This window comes from Sebastes fasciatus, chromosome 18, assembly GCF_043250625.1.
Source record: "Sebastes fasciatus isolate fSebFas1 chromosome 18, fSebFas1.pri, whole genome shotgun sequence".
Classification (NCBI taxonomy): Eukaryota; Metazoa; Chordata; class Actinopteri; order Perciformes; family Sebastidae; genus Sebastes; species Sebastes fasciatus.
Window position 1 is genome coordinate 21,769,506 of NC_133812.1, and position 23,536 is coordinate 21,793,041.

The 23,536-nt window shown below is 38.2% G+C and overlaps 1 protein-coding gene across 1 annotated transcript in view; it reads left to right on the forward strand.

Moving 5' to 3' along the window:
• The window catches only part of scara5 (scavenger receptor class A, member 5 (putative)), an 84,789-nt gene extending 66,225 nt beyond the window's left edge, over nt 1–18,564 (forward strand). The window contains exons 11-12 of the mRNA XM_074615005.1: nt 4,586–4,774; nt 13,377–18,564. Of these exons, the coding sequence (XP_074471106.1) occupies nt 4,586–4,774; nt 13,377–13,510 (323 nt within the window). The 3' untranslated portion in view covers nt 13,511–18,564. The remainder of the gene's footprint in view (nt 1–4,585; nt 4,775–13,376) is intronic.
• Nucleotides 18,565–23,536: the final 4,972 nt, after the last annotated feature.

The following is a 23,536-nucleotide window of genomic DNA, read 5'->3' on the forward strand; positions in this document are numbered from 1 at the left end:
CATTGTTTGTGTAGAGCTATACTTAGCTTTAGTATTATGGTACAGTATAATGAGGAAAATGTAAGGTTATTTGGTTCCAACGTCATCCCTGTTTGGGTGTATAGCTTACTCAAGCAAAACATCCAACCAACAAATGTTATATTTATACTTTATTGTTTACATTTAAACTATTTCAAGAGAAAAGGCTTTGAGGATGAGGATTAACCACATGTGTTCGGAAAACGTAACTTTATCTCGGGTAACAATTTGGTTTGTGGTTTCTGGAGTGTAAACTTCCCCAAATCCAATAAACAGGACAAAGCCGAACATAGTTTATATAGTAGCATCCAGGAAAACATAATTTATAACTCCACAAAATGATAATGTGCTCCTTGTCCATGGAAATAGTACCACGTTAGTGTTACTGCTGCAGGTCGTAAACTAGTTACACAGACATGCTAAATTTGTCTAATCCATTTCTTACACTTTGGCTCTTGTGTTTTTGATTTTGCATGCTAAAACATTTTGGCTACACTATAGCTTTTTAGAATAAATTGACTGTTTCACCTTAACTTTCTCGTCATGCATCTGTCTTTATTCTACCAACATTTCCTGCAAAATAAATCAAGTTAACTTCCACCACATAATTCAGCACAACTCCAAACATGTTTAAGTCCAACTTTTCTTTGCAGAGATATGAATGTCCTGTGAAGATTGCTTGTATGGTTCTCATTATCTCTGAAGACTAAAGCTTACATGTGCTGCCTCCCTTCCTCTCGTTCCTTCTCCTCCTCCTCCTCCTCTTTTCAACAGAGTCTCATTTTGACAGCTCATAATATAATATATACAGTATTATTCTGAAATGGGCCATTCTGCATAATGAGTACTTTTACTTTTTATGCTTTAAAAGGACCAGTGTGTAGCATTTCGGGGATCTATTAGCAAAAATGGAATATAATATTCATAACTATGTTTTCATTAGTGTTTAATCACCTGAAACTAAGAATCGTTGTGTTTTCGTAGCTTAAAATGAGTCTTTCATATCTACATAGGGAGCGGGTCCTCTTCACGGAGTCCGCCATGTTACTCCACCAAACACTGGCGCTCATGGCTTTCACGTTTTTATGTTACCTGAAGGCCATCGTAGTTCTCCGACACGGTAACATGAGTGCCAAACTGTGATACCGCCAGCTGCCGTCTGACTTCCGTTGCTCCTAAAGTCGGCAATGCGAAGGTCCTGAAAGATACCACGGTTTTTGCACGCCGCGGCTCTCGTTACCGCAGTCTTGGAAAGGGAGGAGTGAGCGGAGGGGTACTCAGTTGGTTGCAATCTGCAGCCACACCACTAGATGCCGCCAAATCCTACACACTGTACCTTTAAGTATATTTTGATGCTCATACTTTTGTACTTTAGTTAAATTTTGAATGCAGGATTTTTACTTACCACAGTGTAGAAATACTCTGTTATATTACTGCTTTTACTTGAGTAAAAGATCTGAGTACTTCTTTCACCTCTGAATATAAAAATGCATTTTAAACCAGACTGACAAAGAGTAATCCTAATCCTTCCTCTTGGTACATGTGTTAGCACCGCTGTCTCGTAGAAAAGTCCTGGGACTAATTCTTAGTCTTCTTCCTTTTATGTTATTATGACTGTTATGTGGGTTTACAGTCCAAAGACTAGCAAGTTTCTAGGTGAAATTGACCGTCTAAAGTGCTCTTATAGGTGAGTGGTTTTGTGTTTTATGTCACATTCGTGTCAGGGACAAATTGTAGTAACTCCCTGTTGGAGATATTGTTTATTTCTGATGGTTAAGATACCTCCAATGTGGTAAAAAATAACTAAAGAAGTGCCAACAAGCCAGTGGCAAATTGGCTGCAATCTAATTAAAATCCAATATGTTCAGTAATTCAATCAATTCAGCTGATTAGAAAATAACTACACTGCTTGTCCGTATCCCGTTTCTCCAGCATGGCACACAATATGTAACAAGATAAAAGCAGCTAATTTAAGTGTATTTTTCAGTGTCTAGAAGAAGCAATGAGGGTAACTCTATAGCACCAACTATAAATGACTATTTAACAAAAATATGCATCAACGGTTGGAGCAGATTTTTGTCTGGTGGTTCATTTGAGGACATTTAAAAGTATCCTGTTCAAAAAAGTAGTTAACCTTTATGAGATGTATTAATTACTGTTCTACTTTTACATCTTTATGCCAGCAGAGTCCTCCAGTTTTTACCCAACTTCATAGGAATTTAAAAAAAAGGGGACTGTTTTGTACGTGAAATAGTTTCAACATCTGTTTCAGGTAATTGAGTATTCAGTTCCTTGTTGAAAACTAAGTATGTGCTATTGTAGCACTTGTTGATTTCCTCTATTTCAGTCTCTTTCAGTATTGTCTAGAAAAAAGAACATCAGGAGGTTGAAAGTTCATCCAATTTCTGGTTTTAATTTGCTGGTTTTCTGTATGAATATGATACAAATATGTGCAGCAGATATGATGGTATACTGTTATGGTAGGTATTAAATTATGATGGGCTAGTGAGAGCAGAGTACATGACTGTCTAATGAGAGTTAAATGGTACACAGTTAGAATTTATGATGGTCTGATGAGACTAATATCCTGTCTAGATAATGTGTCTGGCTCTACTCTCCAAGACTTTGTCAACAGTCTCAATCAGCGAGAGCACGTCTTAACACCAAGGATAGTGTCGCTCTATGTGTGTGTGTGTGTGTGTGCGTGCGTGCGTGTGTGCGTGTGTGTGTTTACCTCTTACTCATTTTCTCTCTGCGCTCTGAAAGGTGATAAATCAAGTCAATTATACGAGTACAGCTGCTGCATAGTTTCAGGAATACGAGATGTACTGTGGATCCATGAAGCCTCTGCTAACACAAACACACACACACACACACACACATGATGTGATTATAATGTAGGTACGTTCTTGAGCAGAGCACTCCAACCCTGAATCAAGCAAACTGGCTTAAAACGACCGCTGTAGAGAGTTTACTTTCACGTTGTTATATTTTATTGTTAGATAGTAATTTTTTAAATACCCTGATGTATATTGTGTTAAAATCAGGTATTCTCAAACTATGTACAACAAACTAATAGAAGCAAATTGCCTCCATGTTTTGTAAATGAAACCGCTTTATGTTTCACAGTGAAAACAAAGGCTGTCGTTGCAGAAACAAGATTTTTATTCTGCTTTTATTGATTCTAGCAAATGTCCAACAGCTTGTTTAATACAAGGAAAAGTGACTTTGGTTCAGAAATATGACAGCAGAAGCAGCTCCTTTGCAGCTTTGAAAAACAAACCTATTGTCCTTTTGTTTTTTTCACTTAGGCCTAATATTTTTGATGCTGCAAGTGCATTATTTCATGCCGATAACTGCTACATGCAGACATAAGACACTTTTCATCTCCCTATTCCTTTCAGTGACATTTTGTATTCAATTATTAATTTATAACCTTCATTTATTTCCTTATCTCTTCACTTTATTTCTGATTATTTGTGTCTCAATTGTTGCTAATTTTCTATTGTTTTATGTATTTTGTCATGTTTGATATTGTATATACTCTAGTGGATTCTCATAATGTATGTATTAATATATGTTTTTAAAGGAATAGTTCTACATTTTAGGAAATGTGCTTATTCATTTTCTTGCAGAGAGTTAGATGAGAAGATTGATAACACTCTCATGTCTGCATGTTAAATGTGAAGCCTGCTTAGCACAGAGACTGTAAACAGGGATACAGGTTGAATAAAACAATCCACCCACCAACACGAGTGGTTTACAAGTGTAAAAACAACAAGTTGTGGTTTTACGAGGGTTTGTGTACCGGACTATTTTGTTACCAGTACCAGTAAATTCCTGAAGTTTTGTCCATAACTGTTTGTCGATAAATGCTCTCAGATGCATACAGTGAAGTTTCAAAGAAGGAAGTTGTGAATTTCAAAATCTTTCAACTCTTACGCAATAAAATTCACAATATTATTGCCAGACTATAGGTTATTATGTTCGGATGATGGTCAGCAATCACTGAAAAATTACTTTTGGACAGAACTTCAATCCCAAATTCTTGTAATCCCAAACTTTTTAGAAGGGGATTCACATAAGATCAAGAAAGAAAAATTCCCCTCACTTGAAATTATTTTATTTATTTTTCTTTTTGAATCAAAGACTATTTCTGTGGCTTCTGGAAAAATAAGTTCCTTTGCAGCATGTTGAAAACAATCTATGGTATTCATCTCCGTTTGTTTTCATATTGGTTTGATTTACAGGGCTTCATTAAACTCATAAACACTCGCAATGAAAATAAGCTTCTCTGTGTGAGTACAAAGTCACGCCAACAAGTGTCGGATAAAAGAGTCATGTGTTCTTTCAATGTAGTCACGTTGAATTAAATAATGAAGACTCAGCATTTCTGCACACTGAGGAACGTGATGCTTTTTGCTGCAAACATTTTATTGCTTGGAGACTCCAATAAACTGTCTGCGAACACATTACCTTATAGAAAAAAATGTGTATAGATGCCAGTTCATATGTGTATTTGCATCCACAGATCATTACGTTAATGTGTGTGTTGTGTGTGTTGCAGTGGAGGAGACCCTGGTGCGGCTGGTGAATGGGTCAGGTCTTCACGAAGGTCGTGTGGAGATTTTCCACGAACGCCGCTGGGGGACGGTGTGTGACGACGTCTGGGACAAAAAGGACGGAGACGTGGTGTGTAGGATGCTGGGATACCGAGGAGCCGCCGAGGTCCATAAGACGGGACGCTTCGGACAAGGTATGACATGGTCGACACAAACACGTATACAATCTGTTGTCTCACTGGTACATTGTCCTGGTTTGCTTAACTGCCAACCATGCAGCAATTAGATTCAGCTCATGTCTGTGAGATTATATCCTCGCAACAACTTAAAACTTGCTTTATATAATCGATCTATCATAGGGAACATTTAGTCGTTCCTCTTTTGTTAAAAGTATATTATTGTCACGTGATAAAAAAGGGTCCGAAAGGTAGAACAGGTTGTCCTGTAATTCAAAAATGCAAGATTGACAGAGGGTGCATTGAATTGAATCAAAATTTGAATCAATCAAAAAATGTGGTCAAAATTAGTGAATAAATCAGCTGTATTAAACACAGTAAAAGTATTAAAGATGCAAGCAGCGATGAACGGGCCCTCGCACCTTCCCGAATGTCCGGGGTACTGGCGATCAAACGGTTCATGAGTTATGGAAGTGGACGGGGCTATGAGTCTACATTGGCATGTAAATGTCCTCAGGCCTGGACCTTTATCATTTGGAGCAGATGTACGCTGAAGTTACAACAACTTCCTGTTTTATGGCGAAAGGGGCTTTTTCGCTGTCGTGCCACCGCAGCAATCTTGCATGAAAACACAAACGATGGATAACTTTTCTTAGGTCTTTAGATTGTACTGACCAAATTTGAAGTAGATCTGATTAATTATGTAGGAGGAGTTCCTTAAAGTACAGAAATGTAAAAAAAAAAAAAACACCCTAACATTCGAAATGGCCGACTTCCTGTTGGGTTTACGGTATACCTTCAAGAGACTTTTTTGTACATCTCCCCATGTTACATATACCTACCAAATTTCAAAGATCTAGGTGAAACGCACGAGGGGGCTACGAGCGAGCCATTTTGCCACACCAATGCATAAGACCCATATCACACGTACATTTTTTCTAAGTGTGCAAAAGTTTCACAACCTTTCGAGCACCCGAAAATACAATTCTTTTGAGACAATAATAATATTTCCTTCAGTTACAATAGGGCCTTCACCTACCGCCTGGTCTGTGCTCGGGCCCTAGTTAACTACAGTAAGGCAAAGATGAATAGATGATATTTTGATTATAGAGTCACTCTCCCTTTAAGCTCATTCTTTCTGCGTCAGTGGTCGTTTTGTGGAATACGAACATCTCAATCAAGACAGGAAATCAGTTAAGTTTTGTTTGCCCACAGAACATATCCATGGTGAAGTAGTTCTGATTTTTACTAACTCTGCTGTTTTTTGTGCAGTAGAGTGGTTTTACCTGCAGTAACAGTGCCCTGAAATGCTGCAGGGATTAATATTAAGGTTTTATGGGGCAAGACATGCGAGCCAGATGTCGTCAAGAAAGAGTCTCAGAGGTCACTTTCACCTCTCTCTCTCTTTCTCTCTTTATTTCATTTCAGTCACGAAGGCAGCCTTACATCATTCAGAGTCTCTGTCCAGGCAGAGTTGTTACTAATAAGTCTGGAAAATTGGGGGGGAAACATTTCTTTGTTCCAGGGGACAACCTCCAGATAACAGCAGTGACGACAAATCACGGCTGGATTCACTTTAAAACAATCTGGAATTCAAATACATCTTTTCAGATGAGTCAACCACCTTTAAATTTTTATATTCAGAACATCTTTTAAGGCTTTCAGGGCATTTCACAGACACAGATTTGCCTTCTACCTGTTGGATACATTAAAGGTGCTCTATATAATATCCAGAGCATTAATATAGCAGCAAACAACTATTGTCTATGTAAAGATATAGAGGAGTAAGTCATGTCTACCTGAGCAGAGAATGAAGTCGCTCTCCCTCTGTGTGTGTTGTAATCTGAGCTTCTCTGTGCTTTTTTGACATGTCTGAGCCGGCCGCGCATGTTTTTAGTGCCTGTTTGTGCATTTGAGCGCGCTCTGCACTGCTCTCATACAGCGGTTAGAGCTGATAACGCCGTCCCGACCGGCGGTGCTGTAGCGGAAACGTAGCACCCACCCTGTTGCCGTTGTTTTCACTGTTAGCACCGTAAGCTGCAAGCAATCGGCTCAGCTGTCGCCATGTTGAGAGCCATGCGGCAGCAATAGGTATGCTCCCGAACTCATATAGAGCACCTTTAACCATACAATTAGGACTTGATCGAGTTGATGTTGTTTCTTCTTCTTCTCTTGTTTGTCAAATGTCTCCTTGGTCCTACTAATTTTATTACAAATTTGCCTCAAGGGGCTTTAAAATCTGTACACCATACAAGACCCTCAGTCATTAGACCCTCGATTCGGATAAAGAAAAACTCCCAAAACAAGGAAAAACTGGAAGAAACATCAGGAAAGAGCAACAAAGGAGGGATCCCTGTCCCTGGACAGACAGATCAGGGAGATGTCATGTGTACAGAATAAACCAACATAGTCAAATTACAGTATATAGACAATAAAGATGACAAAATTCTAGATAGACTGTAAACATGTATGAAGAATTGTACCTCTTTCTTCATAAGTGAACAATGATTTCTGTTTCCCATGACTAGAAACAGAAGAACAGAGTTAATAATCAGTGAGGAGACACAGACATCAGCCCTCAAGGAGAGTCAGTTTACAGAGAAAAAGTTCTCTTTAACAAAATCCAGGACTGACTGATTTTCTAGGGTTGTTTTTTTTGTCAGCACACTTTTTCAAACAGTATTTTAATCCTTCAAATCCCTCATAAACTGAGTGACTCTTTTCTAAATCATCCCTGGGTGTTCCCTTAAAAATCCCACACAGTGTTTCTGGTGATCCAACACTTATTTGTGAGAAGTGTCATAAGTTTAGTGCGAGCGGTGCGACCCCCCGGCCTGAAGACAGCAGAGCAGTAAAAGTGTGTTGAGATCCAGAGTAAACAGTTTAAAGGTCCGTGTCCGTTAAAGCAAACCCTGAGAAGGCACAGCAGCTAAACAGCTGGGGCTCATGTATTCCCCGGTGCATACCTCATTTCCATCCTGTGCACGCCTGCATGGAGACACGTGCGCCTGGTGTTTCATGCTGCTTTGAAGATGTCAAATCTGCAGCCAGTTTTTGTTATGTTTTGAAGCAAAGCAGGAATGTTGGAAGCATATGGTTTGACTGAGATGCTGATTTATGTTGTATTTATGCAGATATGAGCCTTTAAATGCAACATTATGATCAGATGTTACAGAAACATACATTGTTTGTGCAAATAATTTACATCTCCTTGTCCAAGACGTTTATGCATGATTAAAGTACCTCACTTTTATTCGGATTGAGGGTCTAAGGATACAGAGTACCACGTGTTGTATGGATTGTAAACCCTTTGAAGCACACTTTTGATTTGAGATTTTGGGCTATATGTAAATAAAATTGACCCGAGGCAACCTACATTTTATTTGTCCAGGATTTCAGCGGATAGTTTATGTGTCCAATGATGATTTAAAGTTTTCAAAACATCATACTTTTTCTAACTCCAGTTGAACTCTAATGTGGTTAAAAACACAAAAACAGGCCAAGTTGAAACTGGCTGGACTGGAAACATACAAACCCATGTCAGCATTTTTAGGGAACATATTTCATACAGTAAATCCTTCGAACACAAAAACACAAATCTCAGCCCAGTGTGACACCAGAGCTGAAACTAGGACTATAGTTTCTATAAAACAAGCAGCTTTCTTCTGCTGATCAAAGCTTTAATGGAACAACACAACTTAAAGGTGCTCTATACAACATCCAGAGCATTAATATAGCAGCAAACAACTTTTGTCTATGTAAAGATATAGAGTAGAGTAATGTCTACCTGAGCAGAGAATGAAGTCACTCTTCCTCTGTGTGTGTTGTAATCAGAGCTTCTCTGTGCTTTGTTGACATCGCCGGGCCTGGCTTTTAATTCATGCTCTTGCATGTGAGCGTGCCCTGTTGGTTAGCTCACGGCCGCCACTCTTCACTGCTCTCATACGGAGGTTACAGCTGATAACGCCATCCTGACCGCTGAGCTGGCGACAGCTATGGACAAAGGCATTCATTTTTGGAGTTGTCCGTACAAACTGATTCGATTTTGGTGGTCAAAGGTCACTGTGACTTAACAAAACACATTTTTGTCCGTAACTCAAGAATTCATACGCTAATTATGATAATTTATAAAAAAATTTTAACAGGATAAAACGATGAGGTGACGACATTTTAGACAGACATGGATGTAAACTGCAGCTTGACTGGTCTGGAGAAGCATACAACCGCAAGGCGGTATTTCTAGTTTTTGATTGATTATCTTGGAGGCTTTTCAAACAATCAATTAAGTTAAGGGGCATGTTATTGTAGTCATATGCTGTGTTTGTTTTCCATCAAAGAAATGGTGCTTACTGTTTGAATTTAACAGGGTCATTTAACAAAGGGAATTTGCAGTGAAACCAGGCATAAAAGCCACGTAATGAACAATGAACACCTGGAAGAGATTTTCTGTGCTAGTGTGTTGATAGTTTATGTTGAATTTTCAATCAAATCTCTTATTTTCATGTTCTTGACCTTTGGACAAAGTTAGTGTAATGGAAAATATACTGGCTTGTGTGTCATTGTGACCTTATTCTCCTGTAATGGAAATGTGGTGAGCTGACCCAGAAAGTACACTTCGCCTCTTTATTATATATGCGTATTTTTGTTTCCACACCTGTCTTTGAGACGGGTTTAGACTAATTTCTGTACGCCTAAATGTTCTTAAAAACGTACGACTCACTTCTGTAAGCTAAGTCCCCTCATCCTGCTTTGTTTGGATAAATAGATGCCTCACCGTTATTTGCGGGTGTTGCTCTCTGAACAGACTGGCAGACTGTATATGCTCTGTGTGTTTTGCTGAACAACCATTCTTGCAAGAATAAATAAGACAAAGACATTTATTGTTCCAGTATCTTGAGATCCGGATCTCCTTTTTCATGAGACCTGTACTGTAGGAATAAACACATACGTAAGCATAGGCAAACACAAGAAAGCCAGCAAAACACACGATTTACTTGTGCTATCGAGGTTAGTTCCACATTAAAGAAAACTATTAAAAAGTGGCATTCAAAATACTTTAATATTATATTATGAAATATGCTTTGGTTTGTTCACTTTCTACATGTGAACTTAAAGTGTCTTGAATGTACAGTTTCTATTGTTTAAAGATATAAACTATGAAATACATTTTTAAATCATGAATCTATCATCTGTGCTACACAGCAGGAACCTGGACAGTTAACATGAGAAAGCCGCAACACTTAGTTTGGGTTTCCTTTGTCGTCTGTTTTGACTAACCTCTCGGTCTGTGTCTTGTTTTTCGTGGTTAGTTAATAAAAGTCAGACACAAATGAAGGACAATAGAATCTGACATTCATCAGATGGTCCTCATGAGGCGATACTTCTCTCTTCAGTTGTCCTGATGTTGACAGCGCCTTGAACTTGTTGCCAGTTATAGAAGAGGAAATAAAAGAAGTGGAAGATTAAGAGGTTCAATCTATTTAAGTTTGGCCTCATGAGACCGCTGGCCCGATGCTGAACTATCGTGCTTTTGATTAAACTTCTGTTTTATTTTGCGTGTGCTTTTTATATTCCTCGTTCGTGACTTTACCAACATGAGGTTTGTTGTATTGTTTGTTTCTCTTCTTTATCTTATTTGTCTGTTCACCTGAGTGATAAACAGTTATGATTTAGAGCAGAACAACGGAGATTACGCGACTCCAGATGTTGTTTTCAGGGCTTTACTGATGAGTCAGGCTCTCTTCTCACCTACAGCGCATTAAGTCATGTGTCCTTAAACTGCATCATCAGTGCGTGAGTACAACCAAATGTTACTTATTCCCGCACAGCTGAGCGCCATCTCCTCCGAGGCTCTAAAAACTATTGCAAAACTGAAGGGACTTTCCTGAAACCCTCCAGTGATTCCCGGTTTTACAAACAGGAACAAAAGTTTTATAGCGAAACAATTCAGCCAAAAGCTCTGATTACCAGCTGGAACTGTGTATTTTATTACCGGATGTAATATAATCTGATCAACAATCCTGGGAGGAGTACTTGATGTCTCAATCAGAAGACTCATATACACATACCAATAATAATGGTGACTGTTTCTGATTTATGTCTCCGCATCCAAACACTTGCCTTTAAAACTTTTAACCTTCTTGTAACCGTTAAATGTTTGGGGGAAAAGCAGCACAACAACTGAAGAATCATTTGTCTGCCTGAGAAATTATTACACAAAGTTCACCGAACTACACTGTTTGTAGCTATACCTACGGAAAGTAATGCACTATAATTTGTACATATCCCACAAAATCAATTTGTATGTAATCCACTTAATCATAAATCAGGAAGTATAAAGAGTGATAAACGCTGCGTAGGGAGGAGATCGGGGTGGATGGTTGGGTGAAAAAAAACACCAGAGTTTTGTCCAGGAGACAGATGTTTGAAACCTGTGTGAAACCAGGAGTCAACGTTGATTTATTTGTCACTTAAGTTCCATACTAAAGTTACACCACTTCAGTAGTTATCTTAACCCAAATGTAGATTCATTCAACCCGGCCTCAACTCATCAACTAAAAGTAAAAGTAACGTTGACTTATTTTGTCACATGACACGTCGGTATGATCAGTCCCCTGAGTCACGAAAGTCGCTAGTCAGTGAAGTTAACGTCAACCATGACCGTTTCCTAACCCTAACTAAGTGGTTGGTTGCCTAAACCTAACTTCCTGGGAAAACGGAAATTTATTTTGAAAGGACACTATGCATGTAACGATCGTATATTGACACGCCGTCCCTGGTCCGTCCAAAGTAACGTAAGACGGGGTACCACATGCGTTGGTCTCCGATGCTGAGGCTCATCGGAGACCAACGCATGTGGTACGTCAGAGTTTGACGAGTTGGGAGTGAGAACATGTTGATTTGTCACATAACTTCCGTACTTATGTAAGGCCACTTTCGTAGTTCTTTTAACCCTTTTCCTAAACCTAACATTCGTGGGAAAATGCACGAAAACTGAGGAATAACTGTTCAAAGATATCATACGAACTGTTGCATGAGGACACGTTGAGCTGCATATAGATGCAGATGTGTCCTCCACATAATCTTCTTCTCACATAAATACAATGTTTCTATGGTAACAATGTGGGAGAAAAATCAGCTCTCTACATGCCACAACAAGAAATGAAATGTCAGAATCATTGACTGGGTTTCAGGGAGTGTTTATGTTGAGTTTTTATAACAGTTTATGACCAAAACACTGTTGTGTGTGGTGCTCACATAACGTCAGCTGGTGATTAACAAGCAGCTCCGGCAGCCAACATGTTCCCTCTCTTTGGCTGCAGTTGCATCATTTTGAAGGAGCGGGAAAGTGATGCATGAATGAGCCATCAGAGGATACACTGAACTTGGACCGCTGGTGTCGAAGTCCAGATGTGATTTTTGATCTTTATAATGACGAAGAGAACTTAGGAAGTGACTTTTTTTCCAGTTGTTGTTTTCCATATTTTTATCCATGTACTGCAGCGTAGATGGGGTTCTTCTCTTTGAGTGTCTTGGAAAAGGGAATTTGTCAAGGGGTGTAAATTACACTTCTCAAAATCCTTTTTTTGGATTTGGGATTTTGCCTCTCAGGCTACATACAACCTGTCTTACCTTATTGAATCTAGGTCTGCAACTCACGATTATTTTCTCTATTAGTCGTTTGTAACCTGGGAATTCACAACAAAGGATCCTCATTAACTTTTCATTGGCATTGTTGCCGTGGTGCCGGCACATAATACGCTGTTAAAAAAAGGTCATGGTCGTTTCACATATTTTTGTGACATCACATGACATCACATATCGTGTGTCCCCCACATCAGAAAGCAAATCTACACCCTTGGGATTTGTGGAGGTTTCTTTAATAAATATTTATTGGGTTTTGTCTTTACAAAAGGCAGAGTTTGAACAAAACAGGAACTATAAAAAAAAAACAGACAGGAAAAACAAAGGAAAACAGATGTGAGGAAAGAAAAAAGAAAACAAAAACAAGACAATTGGCTCAACGTAATGGAGCGAAGCCTCCAAACCAGTTCAGACCGTCATCTTGAGCTGCACTGCTGTGTTCACACGTGATATACCGGACTCTCTGTAGAACTACCAGAACTAACAACTAACAACAGAACTACCCAAAAGGGCCTTGCATCGCCCTGAAGGGGTTTATTTCACAACAATGACCGGCTATCTGTACATTACCATGCTTATTACACCGCTACTTACTTAAGAAATCAATAATTTGACATAAAAACGGTCTGCCAGAGTCCAACATCAGAACTGCGCCCATAGCAACGGTCTGTTATACATAGCAACGGTCTGTTATACATAGCAACGGTCTGTTAAACATAGCAACGGTGTGCTATAAAGAAATAACAGACCGTAGAACGCAGTGATTGACCAGAATCGAGTATTCAACAAAGCCGTGTAATAATATAATATATCACCACCACCCCAACATCCACCTGCACTCTCTGTCTTTAATGAGACTTTGTGCAAATCATAGCAGAGTCTACACAGTTCAGAAGTTGGTCCTACATTTAAACATTAAATAAATTGTCCATTTTGTACACTACAATCTATAAATTCTTTCTTCCTTCCTGTGCAGGTACTGGTCTGATCTGGATGGACGACGTAGCGTGCGCAGGGACCGAAGACACCATCCACCAGTGTAAGTTTTCTGGCTGGGGAAAAACCAACTGCGGCCACGTGGAGGATGCTGGTGTGACGTGCATCGTCTAAAACCTTCATGATCCTGGTACTGCTGCAGCGGCCGAGCTTCTCCTCAAACGGTGCCTTCAACATTTAAGAAGCTACAAGGTGCATAACGTCCTGCCACATCGTCTGGGGTGTCACAGTAGCAGTATGTTGTTTTTTACCTGCAAAAAAAAAAAGTGACAAACCGCCATGTTGTGCATGAACTAAATCTGCAGCTTTTTTTGTTAGAAGTTTGTGATTAATGATCGTTTTAGCTACAAGACTGAATCATGGGAGCTAAGAAAATGCACACATTTTCAAACTTTGAGCAACCATATGAGTTTGGGATGATCGCACGACAGGACTCTTCATCAGGACTGAATTACAGAGCTCACCTGTCTTCAATGAAGGCCCAAGGTCAGCTTTCAGAGGGTCCGTCTGTCCTCAGAGGCTCGTCTGGGGGCAGGTTTGCTGTTTTGACCTCCAGTGTGGATTAGAAACTAATCCAACAACTTCATAATCCCAGAGTCTTCGTTCGTCTCTCAAGTTTCTGAGGAGCTGAAACGGCACATAAAGAAACTGATTATTCATTTACAGGCAGCTGCTCTTCACAGTATTATGCAGGAATGGCTTTTGAGTGATGCTAAACATACACAGTGTTGCCTTATTATACATCATATAGCATTACCTACAGTAGTAAGCACTCATTTGTTGATTAGCAGGTCGAAAACTGGACTAAATTTGGGCTGAAATTTAATTTTTTCAACTACTTTTAAAGGTTCTGTGTGGAGTTTTATGTAAACATTCAATGTTACTCACCAAAACACATTGTGTGTATCATTGAAATCTAACAAATGAGTTGAGTACATTAACTGCCTCCTAAAAACCTGTGCAAAGACTTTTTTGAAATATTTTTAATCATGCATTGTTTACATCCATGTTTGCTAGCTAGCTGTCTTTCTACGTTTTTCTGTACATTACTGCCGAAGCACCCGATTCGACGATTATCAGCTCATTAAATGTACGTTATCAGTCGTTATGAGCCTCATAGATGTGGGTCAGCTTGGGCCTGCTACACCTACTACATTGTAAAAGTGAAAGCAAAACTTAAAAGCAACATTTCTGACATTATATTTTGAACACAAACCAAACAGCTTGTTTAGGTTTAGGCAACACAACTACAACTTCTTTAAGTTTAGGAAAAAAAGATTGTTTTGGCTTAAAATAACTACGTTTGAAAACTGAAACTGAAGGTTGTGAACACAAAGACAATTACACGTCGGTTTTACACGGGATGCGAACCCAAGTACTGTGTTTTGTGTCCCATCCATCCCCCGACATCCACCCCGTATGGACTTTCACGCCGTCCATACTACAGCGTCTGACCTCAGCTTCTGCACCTGTCATAATTACTACGGTCGTTAGAAGTCGCTGTGTCTTCTTTTATTCTTTCTTTTGGTGATTGCCCATGTGAATAGATGATAAAAACTACTAGTCTGACCCATATCTATGAGGCTTACGACTGATAACAACCATTTAATGACCTGATAACAGTCTAACCTGCTGGCCTAAGCTGCAGTTTTTGAAACTCTCCTCTAATCAATATTTTTTACATTTTATAAACAGAGAATTATTACCTACAGTAAATCTGTACAAAGTTCATTGTTTTGCCCGAAAATCTCACTCTTTTCTGTCAAAAATACTCTGATAAATCCACTCTATGTTACCTGCCCAGCAACAAAAGACAGACACAAAAAGTTAGCGACAATCTGGGGAATTATTTAGCAGCTGAAGAGCCAGATATTTTTCTGAGTAGATGGTGGAGACCAAAAACAGAGCTAAAAGGAGACTTACATCCATCAGGTGGACAGAAACACGACTCCAACTTTAGGAGGTTTATTATTGCAGCTTTTTAGCGCTGTTTTAATCCCAACATTCAGACGTCTTTCTGACCTGCAAATCACCAAATCAGTGTTTACTCTGTGCTTTATGTTTTTAATGAAAATGGAAAAAATAATGCAACTAACAAAGAAAGAGTCATCAGTCACTGCAGTTGACAGATGACGCGATAATGAAGAAGAAAGAGCAGATGAGTATAAACAGATGGACGAAAGCCCTGTACAATTTACGACTGTCATCGTTTACTGCCAAAAGTTGGGTTGATTCAACATTAATATGTGTATGCACACACTCACACGAAACCAACCATAACAGACAAGCTTTCTCTTCCGAGTTTTATGCCTCTCTCAGAGGGGTTTAAACTTTACGGCTGCTCTTGAATCCAAAAAGGCTGGTACCTCCCAGGTGTCCCAACAGGAACGCGTCTCTTTATTCAGTCATGTTTTATATTTGAAGAGGGGAAACTTTTTTAGTGCACCTTTTAAAATTTGGCAAACTCACAAACCTAAAAGAGCTGTAGTTGAGTTCCCTCTGCTCCTATATTCTGTAGTGAAATCTGTCTGTGTAAGCTCTCCTAGCTCAAACAAATCAAGAATTGTATGGCCCACTTTATGTGTATGGAAATTAATCTGCACACGTGATGTCCATGTGAGGGAGGAAAAAAATGTTGGATGTGAATTTGACTTTTCAGGGCGATTTCAGCCAGAAATTATTTTTTCTACCTCATGTTCAAGTGCCTTGGTGTTTGTTGAGGGTTTCGGTTTTAAACCGCAGAAGAAGATAAATTAAAGAGGGGAAAGGGAGTCTTGGGAAAGGGAAAATGAGGTGAGAAAACAGACTCAATAGTCTCAGAAGACGCTATGGCAACTCAAAAGGGAATTGTGGGTTTCAAAAATTGATCTGAGAACTCACTCAATAGCTTGTACTCAACAAAAATCAGGTATAATTTGTATGAAGTCTTGTCATGAAGTCACTTCTCGCACAGAAAGCTGTGATCATTTTCTACATCTGTATCACCACATACCTTCTTTTTTAACCTTTTGCCAGATAACAAGCACAATTGAATGCAATGCAAACGTTATCAGACATTGACAACTCTTTGGCTCACCAGGAAGCTAGTTGGTTATCTGTTTCTTTTTCATTAGCTCATCCTTCATGCTGAACAGTTTTAATTTTGTTCACAGGGTTTGGAAACTGTTTTATAAAAGCAGCATTATTATTATTATACACATTAGAGCTGAAACGATTACTCAATTAATCAATTAGCAGATTGATCCAATCGGATCAGGTACCAGCATTCAAACATTCTCTGGCTTCAGCTGCTTTTCTCTGTTCTATATTATTGAATATCACTTTTGGACTGTTTGTTGGACAAAGTATGATATTTGCACAATGGATATTTTCTGCTATTTTATGGACCAAATTAATCTATTAATCGAGAAAATAATTGGCAAATGAATCAATTATGAAAACTCCCTGTGGAAAACACATCCATATACTTAGTGTATGTCTTAGTATCCTATAATAGAGACCAATAGAGGTAGAGCTGCAACAATTAATCGATTAGTTGTCAACAATTAAATTAATCAACAACTATTTTAATATCGATTAATCGGTTTCAGTCATTTTTTAAGGAAAAAAAGTCAAAATTTTCTGATACCAGCTTGTTATATGTGAATATTTTCTGGTTTCTTTACTCCTCTATGACAGTAAATTGAATATCTTTGAGTCGTGGACAAAACAAGACATTTGAGGCTGTCGTCTTGGTCTTTGGGAAAAACTGATTGACATTTTTCACCATTTTCTTACATTTTATAGACCAAACAACTAATCGATTAATCAAGAAAATAATCAACAGATCAATCAACCATGAAAATAATCGCCGCAGCCCTAGAGACCAGGTCAGACTTTAATGTATAACTGAATCTGCATGAATCCAAAAGTGCCACTTTAAAGCTGAAATGCAGCAAATTCCATTGCCCAAATTCCTCTCGGATATCAGGCAGGAGGAATTCTTCTCCCCGCACAGGAAGCAATAAAACATAACAATGACATGTGAAATACAGCAGCTGACAGTGACAGAACCACATATGACACCAGCTCAAAGGATTTCTGGGCAGTCGAGTCATTGAAATGTATAAAACATACATTAAAATACAGATGACAGATCTCTCAGCAACTTGGTTCTGCCAAAGTACAAAGTTTATGACACAAATCATCAAAGGCCCCATCAAACAATCCAACATTAAACAGTCAATATACAGTTAATTTATAGTATTAGCAGCTTGATATATGGTACGATTACACTTTTATGTCCAGTAGTTTGTCTTTTTCTGTCGTCCATGAGGTGGTTTTGCTTAAAAGGAGTGAATGGAACAAATTAGAAATTTACAAGGTTATAGAGTTGAATACTTCCCAACTAATGTGTGCATGATTGAGTGTTATACTCTCAAACACACACACACACACACACACACTTTTACAATATGAGCTCTGTTTTTCTGTGCTGACAGTACGACTGAGTGGCAGCCAGCTCTTTATGTCTCGTCCTGATGACCCTCATTCATCTTGTAGAGGCGTCACATTCAGCACTTTGGCCGTTGAGGAGTTTTTACTTTAAAGCTCTAAGCCAAAGATAACACCCAGAGCTGCTTCAGTATATTTTCACTCAATCGCTTATTTGTCATCTCCTCTTTTTAAACAGAGAAACAAACAAAATATGATTGAAATTCCCTTGGAGCACTTCCTCAGAAAATAGTTTTGTATTTACGCAAGATTGAGTATGTTTTACTCCACAGTATTGATCCCAGCAGGCCTTTAATATTCATAAATGTTAGACTATTTTGATAGCAGCAGGAGCTATCAGTGTCGCTATGAAGACATGGCAGTGCTCCCAGCTTTTGTTTCTTTTCTTTTTTGCTACTGAAGAGAGACAATTTATCAAATTTGGTGCCATTTCCTTTTTAACTTAAGCGGTGTCAAGTGTGAGAAGTAAAGATCAACGTTATCTCATCTCATCTACGTCCTCATTATCTTATACTATAGGTATTTGCCAGTAGATTAGACTTCCATAACATTTCTTAGAGGCAGAGCTGTTCTAGTTATACCTCAGTGAGCAGAGTCAAGTATTTGCAGGACAAGTTTGCTAACGGTCAAACTTTATTGGCAAGATATTGTTAATAATTATTCATGTCAGTGGCTTCTCTCATCCATGACCTTGACATTCATGATCTTGACTGATCAGCGAGGCGAACAACAGCAGCTTATCAATAAGATATTTTGTCTAGTTTGAGCACTAAAAGTCAGTTAGGACTTTTATTTACAGATACATTAGGAGATTATTGGTTGGAGATTGGTGTCGTTTCCACTTTCAAAAGCCTTTTTTGCCCATGACTCAAATTTTAGCCCCTAAATTTCAAACTAACTATTATACAGATTGAAATTTACGAGGTGCAAAGTGGAAGAAGTACAGACCAATGTGTTCAGTCCTCTGAATGTGATGTTTTATAGTAAAATAGCATAGTTGGTCTCCTCATTATCAGATGATAGGTATTTGCCAGCAGATTGGACTTCCATAAAAATGTCTTAGAGGTAGAGTCACAGTTATACCTCAGTGAGCCGAGTCTAGTATTTACAGCATAGATAGCAAGATATTATGGGAGCACTAAAAATCAGTTAGGCCTTTTATTTACAGGTATGTTAGGAGATTATTGGTTGGAGATTGGCAGACCAAGCAGCTACAGTAAATCAGTTTTGTTTTTGTTTTGTTTTTTTGTACCATTTTTCTCACTTATGACTCAATTTTTAGCTCCCAAATTTCAATTACACCGATTGAAATGTAAGTGATACACACTTGTGTGTTCTACTTTCAATGTCAAGAGCTCCAATGGGACTGGATATAGAAATCATGATACATTTTGAATATGTTTTTATTAAGCGGATTATTAAAAACATCAACAAAAAACCTCCTGCGGTTCATTTACCTAAAGTTAAATAAAATTAGATGAATATTCAGAACAATATGGCTGCTCACTGTCACCTCCAGGTGCTGCTTTTGGAGGAAGGTACAGTAGATCGTTCATTTCACAGGTATGGAATAATCCTGTAGGATTAACAGTACTGTAGGTTATCCTTTGTGCTCTGAAAAGTAAAAACACAGTAGCTTTGTCCTGTTTTTTTTACTGATTGTAGTTGGTTTGATAGTTTGGTTGGTTGGTTTTCCTCTTTAATATACAGTACATATACATATCTTTGTAATGTTCAAAATCCCAAGAAAGTACATTTGTGTTTCCTGCTGCAAACTGCTGCTTTTCTTTTACTCCATCCAAATATATTCAAAAACCTTTGACTCTAATATGTCAACAAAATGAAACAAGAATTGTAAACCTGGCTTTATCCAATGTTCAGATTTCTGATGTGTGCAAATTAGCACAAATTTAATAAGAGATTGCCTCTCTTGTACATTTCAACATTAAATTTCAGAAAACCTGTAATACAAAAAAAATAAGTGCCTTATTGTAAGTAATCAACTGGGGAAGTTTCATGGTGATATCTATTTGTTCAAATTGTTACCCTATTCACCTGGGGTATTTCCCCTTAAAATACGCTTCTAACTCTAACAATATGCTGGTAAATATGGATTCTGGAGACGGCAACATGTGCAGCCCAATCACATACCAAAACCATATGTGCACAGTTCAACCATAAAGAAATGTGCAATCCCAGTGTCTCCTCCAGTTGATCCTCTTCTCACAACTAAATGTATTTTTTACTGATGTTCCTTCCCGGCGAAGTTGCAGCCTCTCAGATATCAGAAGGATAAAACGCTTGTGATGTGATTTCCTGATTGGTTAGAGGCTCCGCTGACCTCACATCAATGCTTCTGCCTCACGGGGTCAAATAACTTGAATATTTGACTTTGAAAATGTAATGCAGCCTAATGCCATCGCTTATGAAAGTGAGAACACATTACAAAGTGCACTTAATCACTTAAATGTGTCATTTTTTTTAAATGTATACTTTGTTGTACAAAGACCTTACTGTGCTATACGTTGGTATAATGGTCTGTTTTTTATTACATTGTGCTGGTCATAACACATATAAGGGCTACGGAGTTAACAAGATACGTACAAAAATAAATGCCTAAATCAAACATGATTATGTCAAGAACATACTCAACACAGTGCTTCACTTTTTACTTTATGTTCTGTTGATTTGTACCACTAAAATGCTGTATATGCACTGCTGAAGTAATAAAATGTAGATTTGTTTAAACAGGTGAAGTTTGTTATTCTTGATAACATTGAGCGGTGGATTGGAAACAGGCACTTTTAAGACGTCAAGCAGGTGAAGAGAGAAGGAGGAAGCTAAACTTGTGTTTCAGTTACACACATGATCACAAGAGCGGCCTGAAGCACGTGGGCATGTAACGCCACGCATGTGCCGTGATTGACAGCTCTGAACAGTAATTACAAGTATGATGGTTTCCACATGTGAAGCGGATGTAGAAATGATTGGATGAAAAATCACCTGATGTCCGATACACATGGCCGACAGTCAGAACAAAGACTGTGAAGCCGGTTTGACTCGGGTCAACGTGGTTTCACTTATCCTCCAGGAAGGTAAGACTTTATATTAGTTTTTATTAGATACAGTGAAATATATACTGCAGTTCTGCAAGTGGAACCAATTTTACACACATGTAGGCTGCAGTAGATTGTTGGCCGGATGGATGGATGGATTTTTAGAAAGAAATTTTAGTCGACTAAGACCAAAACGACCGATTAATCGACTAATCGACTAAGAGGGTGCAGCCTTATATATGTGTGTTGTTACATGGTCATTATAAATACATATATGTCCCATATGTGAGCTAATATTCTGGCTGTGTCAGCTTGATTTGCATCTGCATTTAAGGAATAAAACTGGACTTTATATTCCTTAACTGCTAATTCAATCATGTCTTCTTTCTTTCACTGTACATGTGCAGTTTCAGAGCTGTCATTTCATACATCAGATTATTTTTTTTTAAATAGATTGGTTCGTTAATTGAAAACCTTTCCACCAAACATGTCTGTTTTAAAAACTGAGGTTCAAAGTTCATTTCTAGACCTTGAAAGCAGCAGTTGAGAAAACAATCTCACCACAGGGTCCATTTAGCTGTTCTTAGGCTTTCAATCATCCCCTTGTGGTGAGATTGTTTTCTCAATTTCTTGAAAAAATGTTATTTTTTGCTCTCCTAAATCTGTAGTAATCCTGACTATTAGAGATAAATCACAGGAGTTACTGAGAGCTGAGAGGAAGACATGTTGTATATGCAATGTAAGCGTGTTATGTAACAACGTGAAAGCATACAGCAGACATGTACATACAGAGAAGTTCCCAAAATTGTGAGTAAAACATGCTAAAAAAGAATATTTTCACATTGTGATAGTAAAACGGAGGTGTAATATTCAGATATCCAAATATGTTTTGCCATGTGGTGCATGAACGTCCTGGATTCCTATCTGTTAAATATCTTTTTTTGTGGTTCAAAACAATTGAAAATATATATTTTTACGTGCTTTGTTGTTGTTTACATCGTCATTATAAATATACGTTCTGTCCCATATGTGAGCAAACATCTGGTTGTATCTCATGATAAAAGTAAATTGAATATTAACCTCCTTCAAGCTGCATGAATGACATAACAGAGAGAAATTGACACACAATACTCCTCTCATTTTTGTATTTTAATCATTACATTAAGGTATGTGACTGTTCTTAATTTGATGGTGACATTAAGCATCATCCTCTCTTTCTTTCTGGGTGTTTCTTTGTGCTCTGACTAGAGAGTAACCCGTCCTTATTCTATAAAATACACCACAACATGTGGCAGCATGAGCCCATTTCAAACATAAGCTCATTTGCCTTTAGGGGAAGGAGGGATGGCTTTCCATCCATGTCCAGTTGTCATCGGACCACATTCCTGCTCCTCTTCCTCATAATGAAACGGTTATCCCTCCACACAATGAGAGGAGCCGGCAGGGAACATCTGCACTATATGAAGGAGATGAAACAATAATGGGACCATGAGAGTCGAGGTCGGAGGTCAACTTCATCATCGGAATGAGTGAAATTCTTTCGTACAATGCCCCGATATTAAGGAGAGGACAGACACATGCTGTGATGAAGATTAAAGATCACATTTTGTAAAAAGTGAGATTTTCATGTCTTTTTTTAAGACAAAGCAGGTTTAAGTGCTATATGAATACTTTGAAAGTACCAAAACGCTCATTCCACAGAGAAATACACACAGCCCGTATTCAGAAACTCTGCATTTGAAACAAGCTGTCAGGATTTCTGCCCATTTATGATGTCACAAATATACAATATTTAGACCCATTACACGTTTTTAAACGTAAACATTCTAAATGTGTCCCAGTTTATTTCCTGTTGAAGTGTGTATGTGAATGTTATCAACTGACAGGAAGTGAACATGGACCCAAACTGTTTCCTAGCAATGCAATTCTGTTGCAATTCCATTGAAATGCACTAAAACGGAGCGTTTCAGACAGAGGCTAAATACAGGTACGCTCAGGCAGACAGCATGAGGAAAATAAAGTTTTTTTTTTAACATTACAGCATGTAAACATGTTCTAGTAGAAAACACAAAATAAAGCATGAACCTGAAAATGAGCATGAAAATGGACCTTTAAACATATAAAGTAGGCTACTAAATTCTCAAAAGCTAGAAAATCCTTGCAATCTCTTGTGCTGGCATCATCATCATTATTGTATAAATTCAGAGTTAGTATTAATCTATCTATCTATCTATCTATCTATCTATCTATCTATCTATCTATCTATCTATCTATCTATTTTATAACATCACTGCCCTCTGTTGGTGAAAAGCTATATTACAAGTGAAACCAATTTTAAAATCATGTTGAAATATATTTAGAGTAACGCTGAGCCATCTTTATAATCACAGTTAATAACATTTATACTCCCTAAAGCAGGGGTCAGCAACCTGCAGCTCTTGAGCCACATGAGGCTCTTTAGCTCCTCTCCAGTGGCTGGATTTATAAAAATGGAAATCAATAACTGTTTTTTGTTTACATTTTCATTTTTATTGATCATTGTTGTAGGTCTATGGTACGACAGAGTATTAGGGCCAGATTGAGGAAAAAA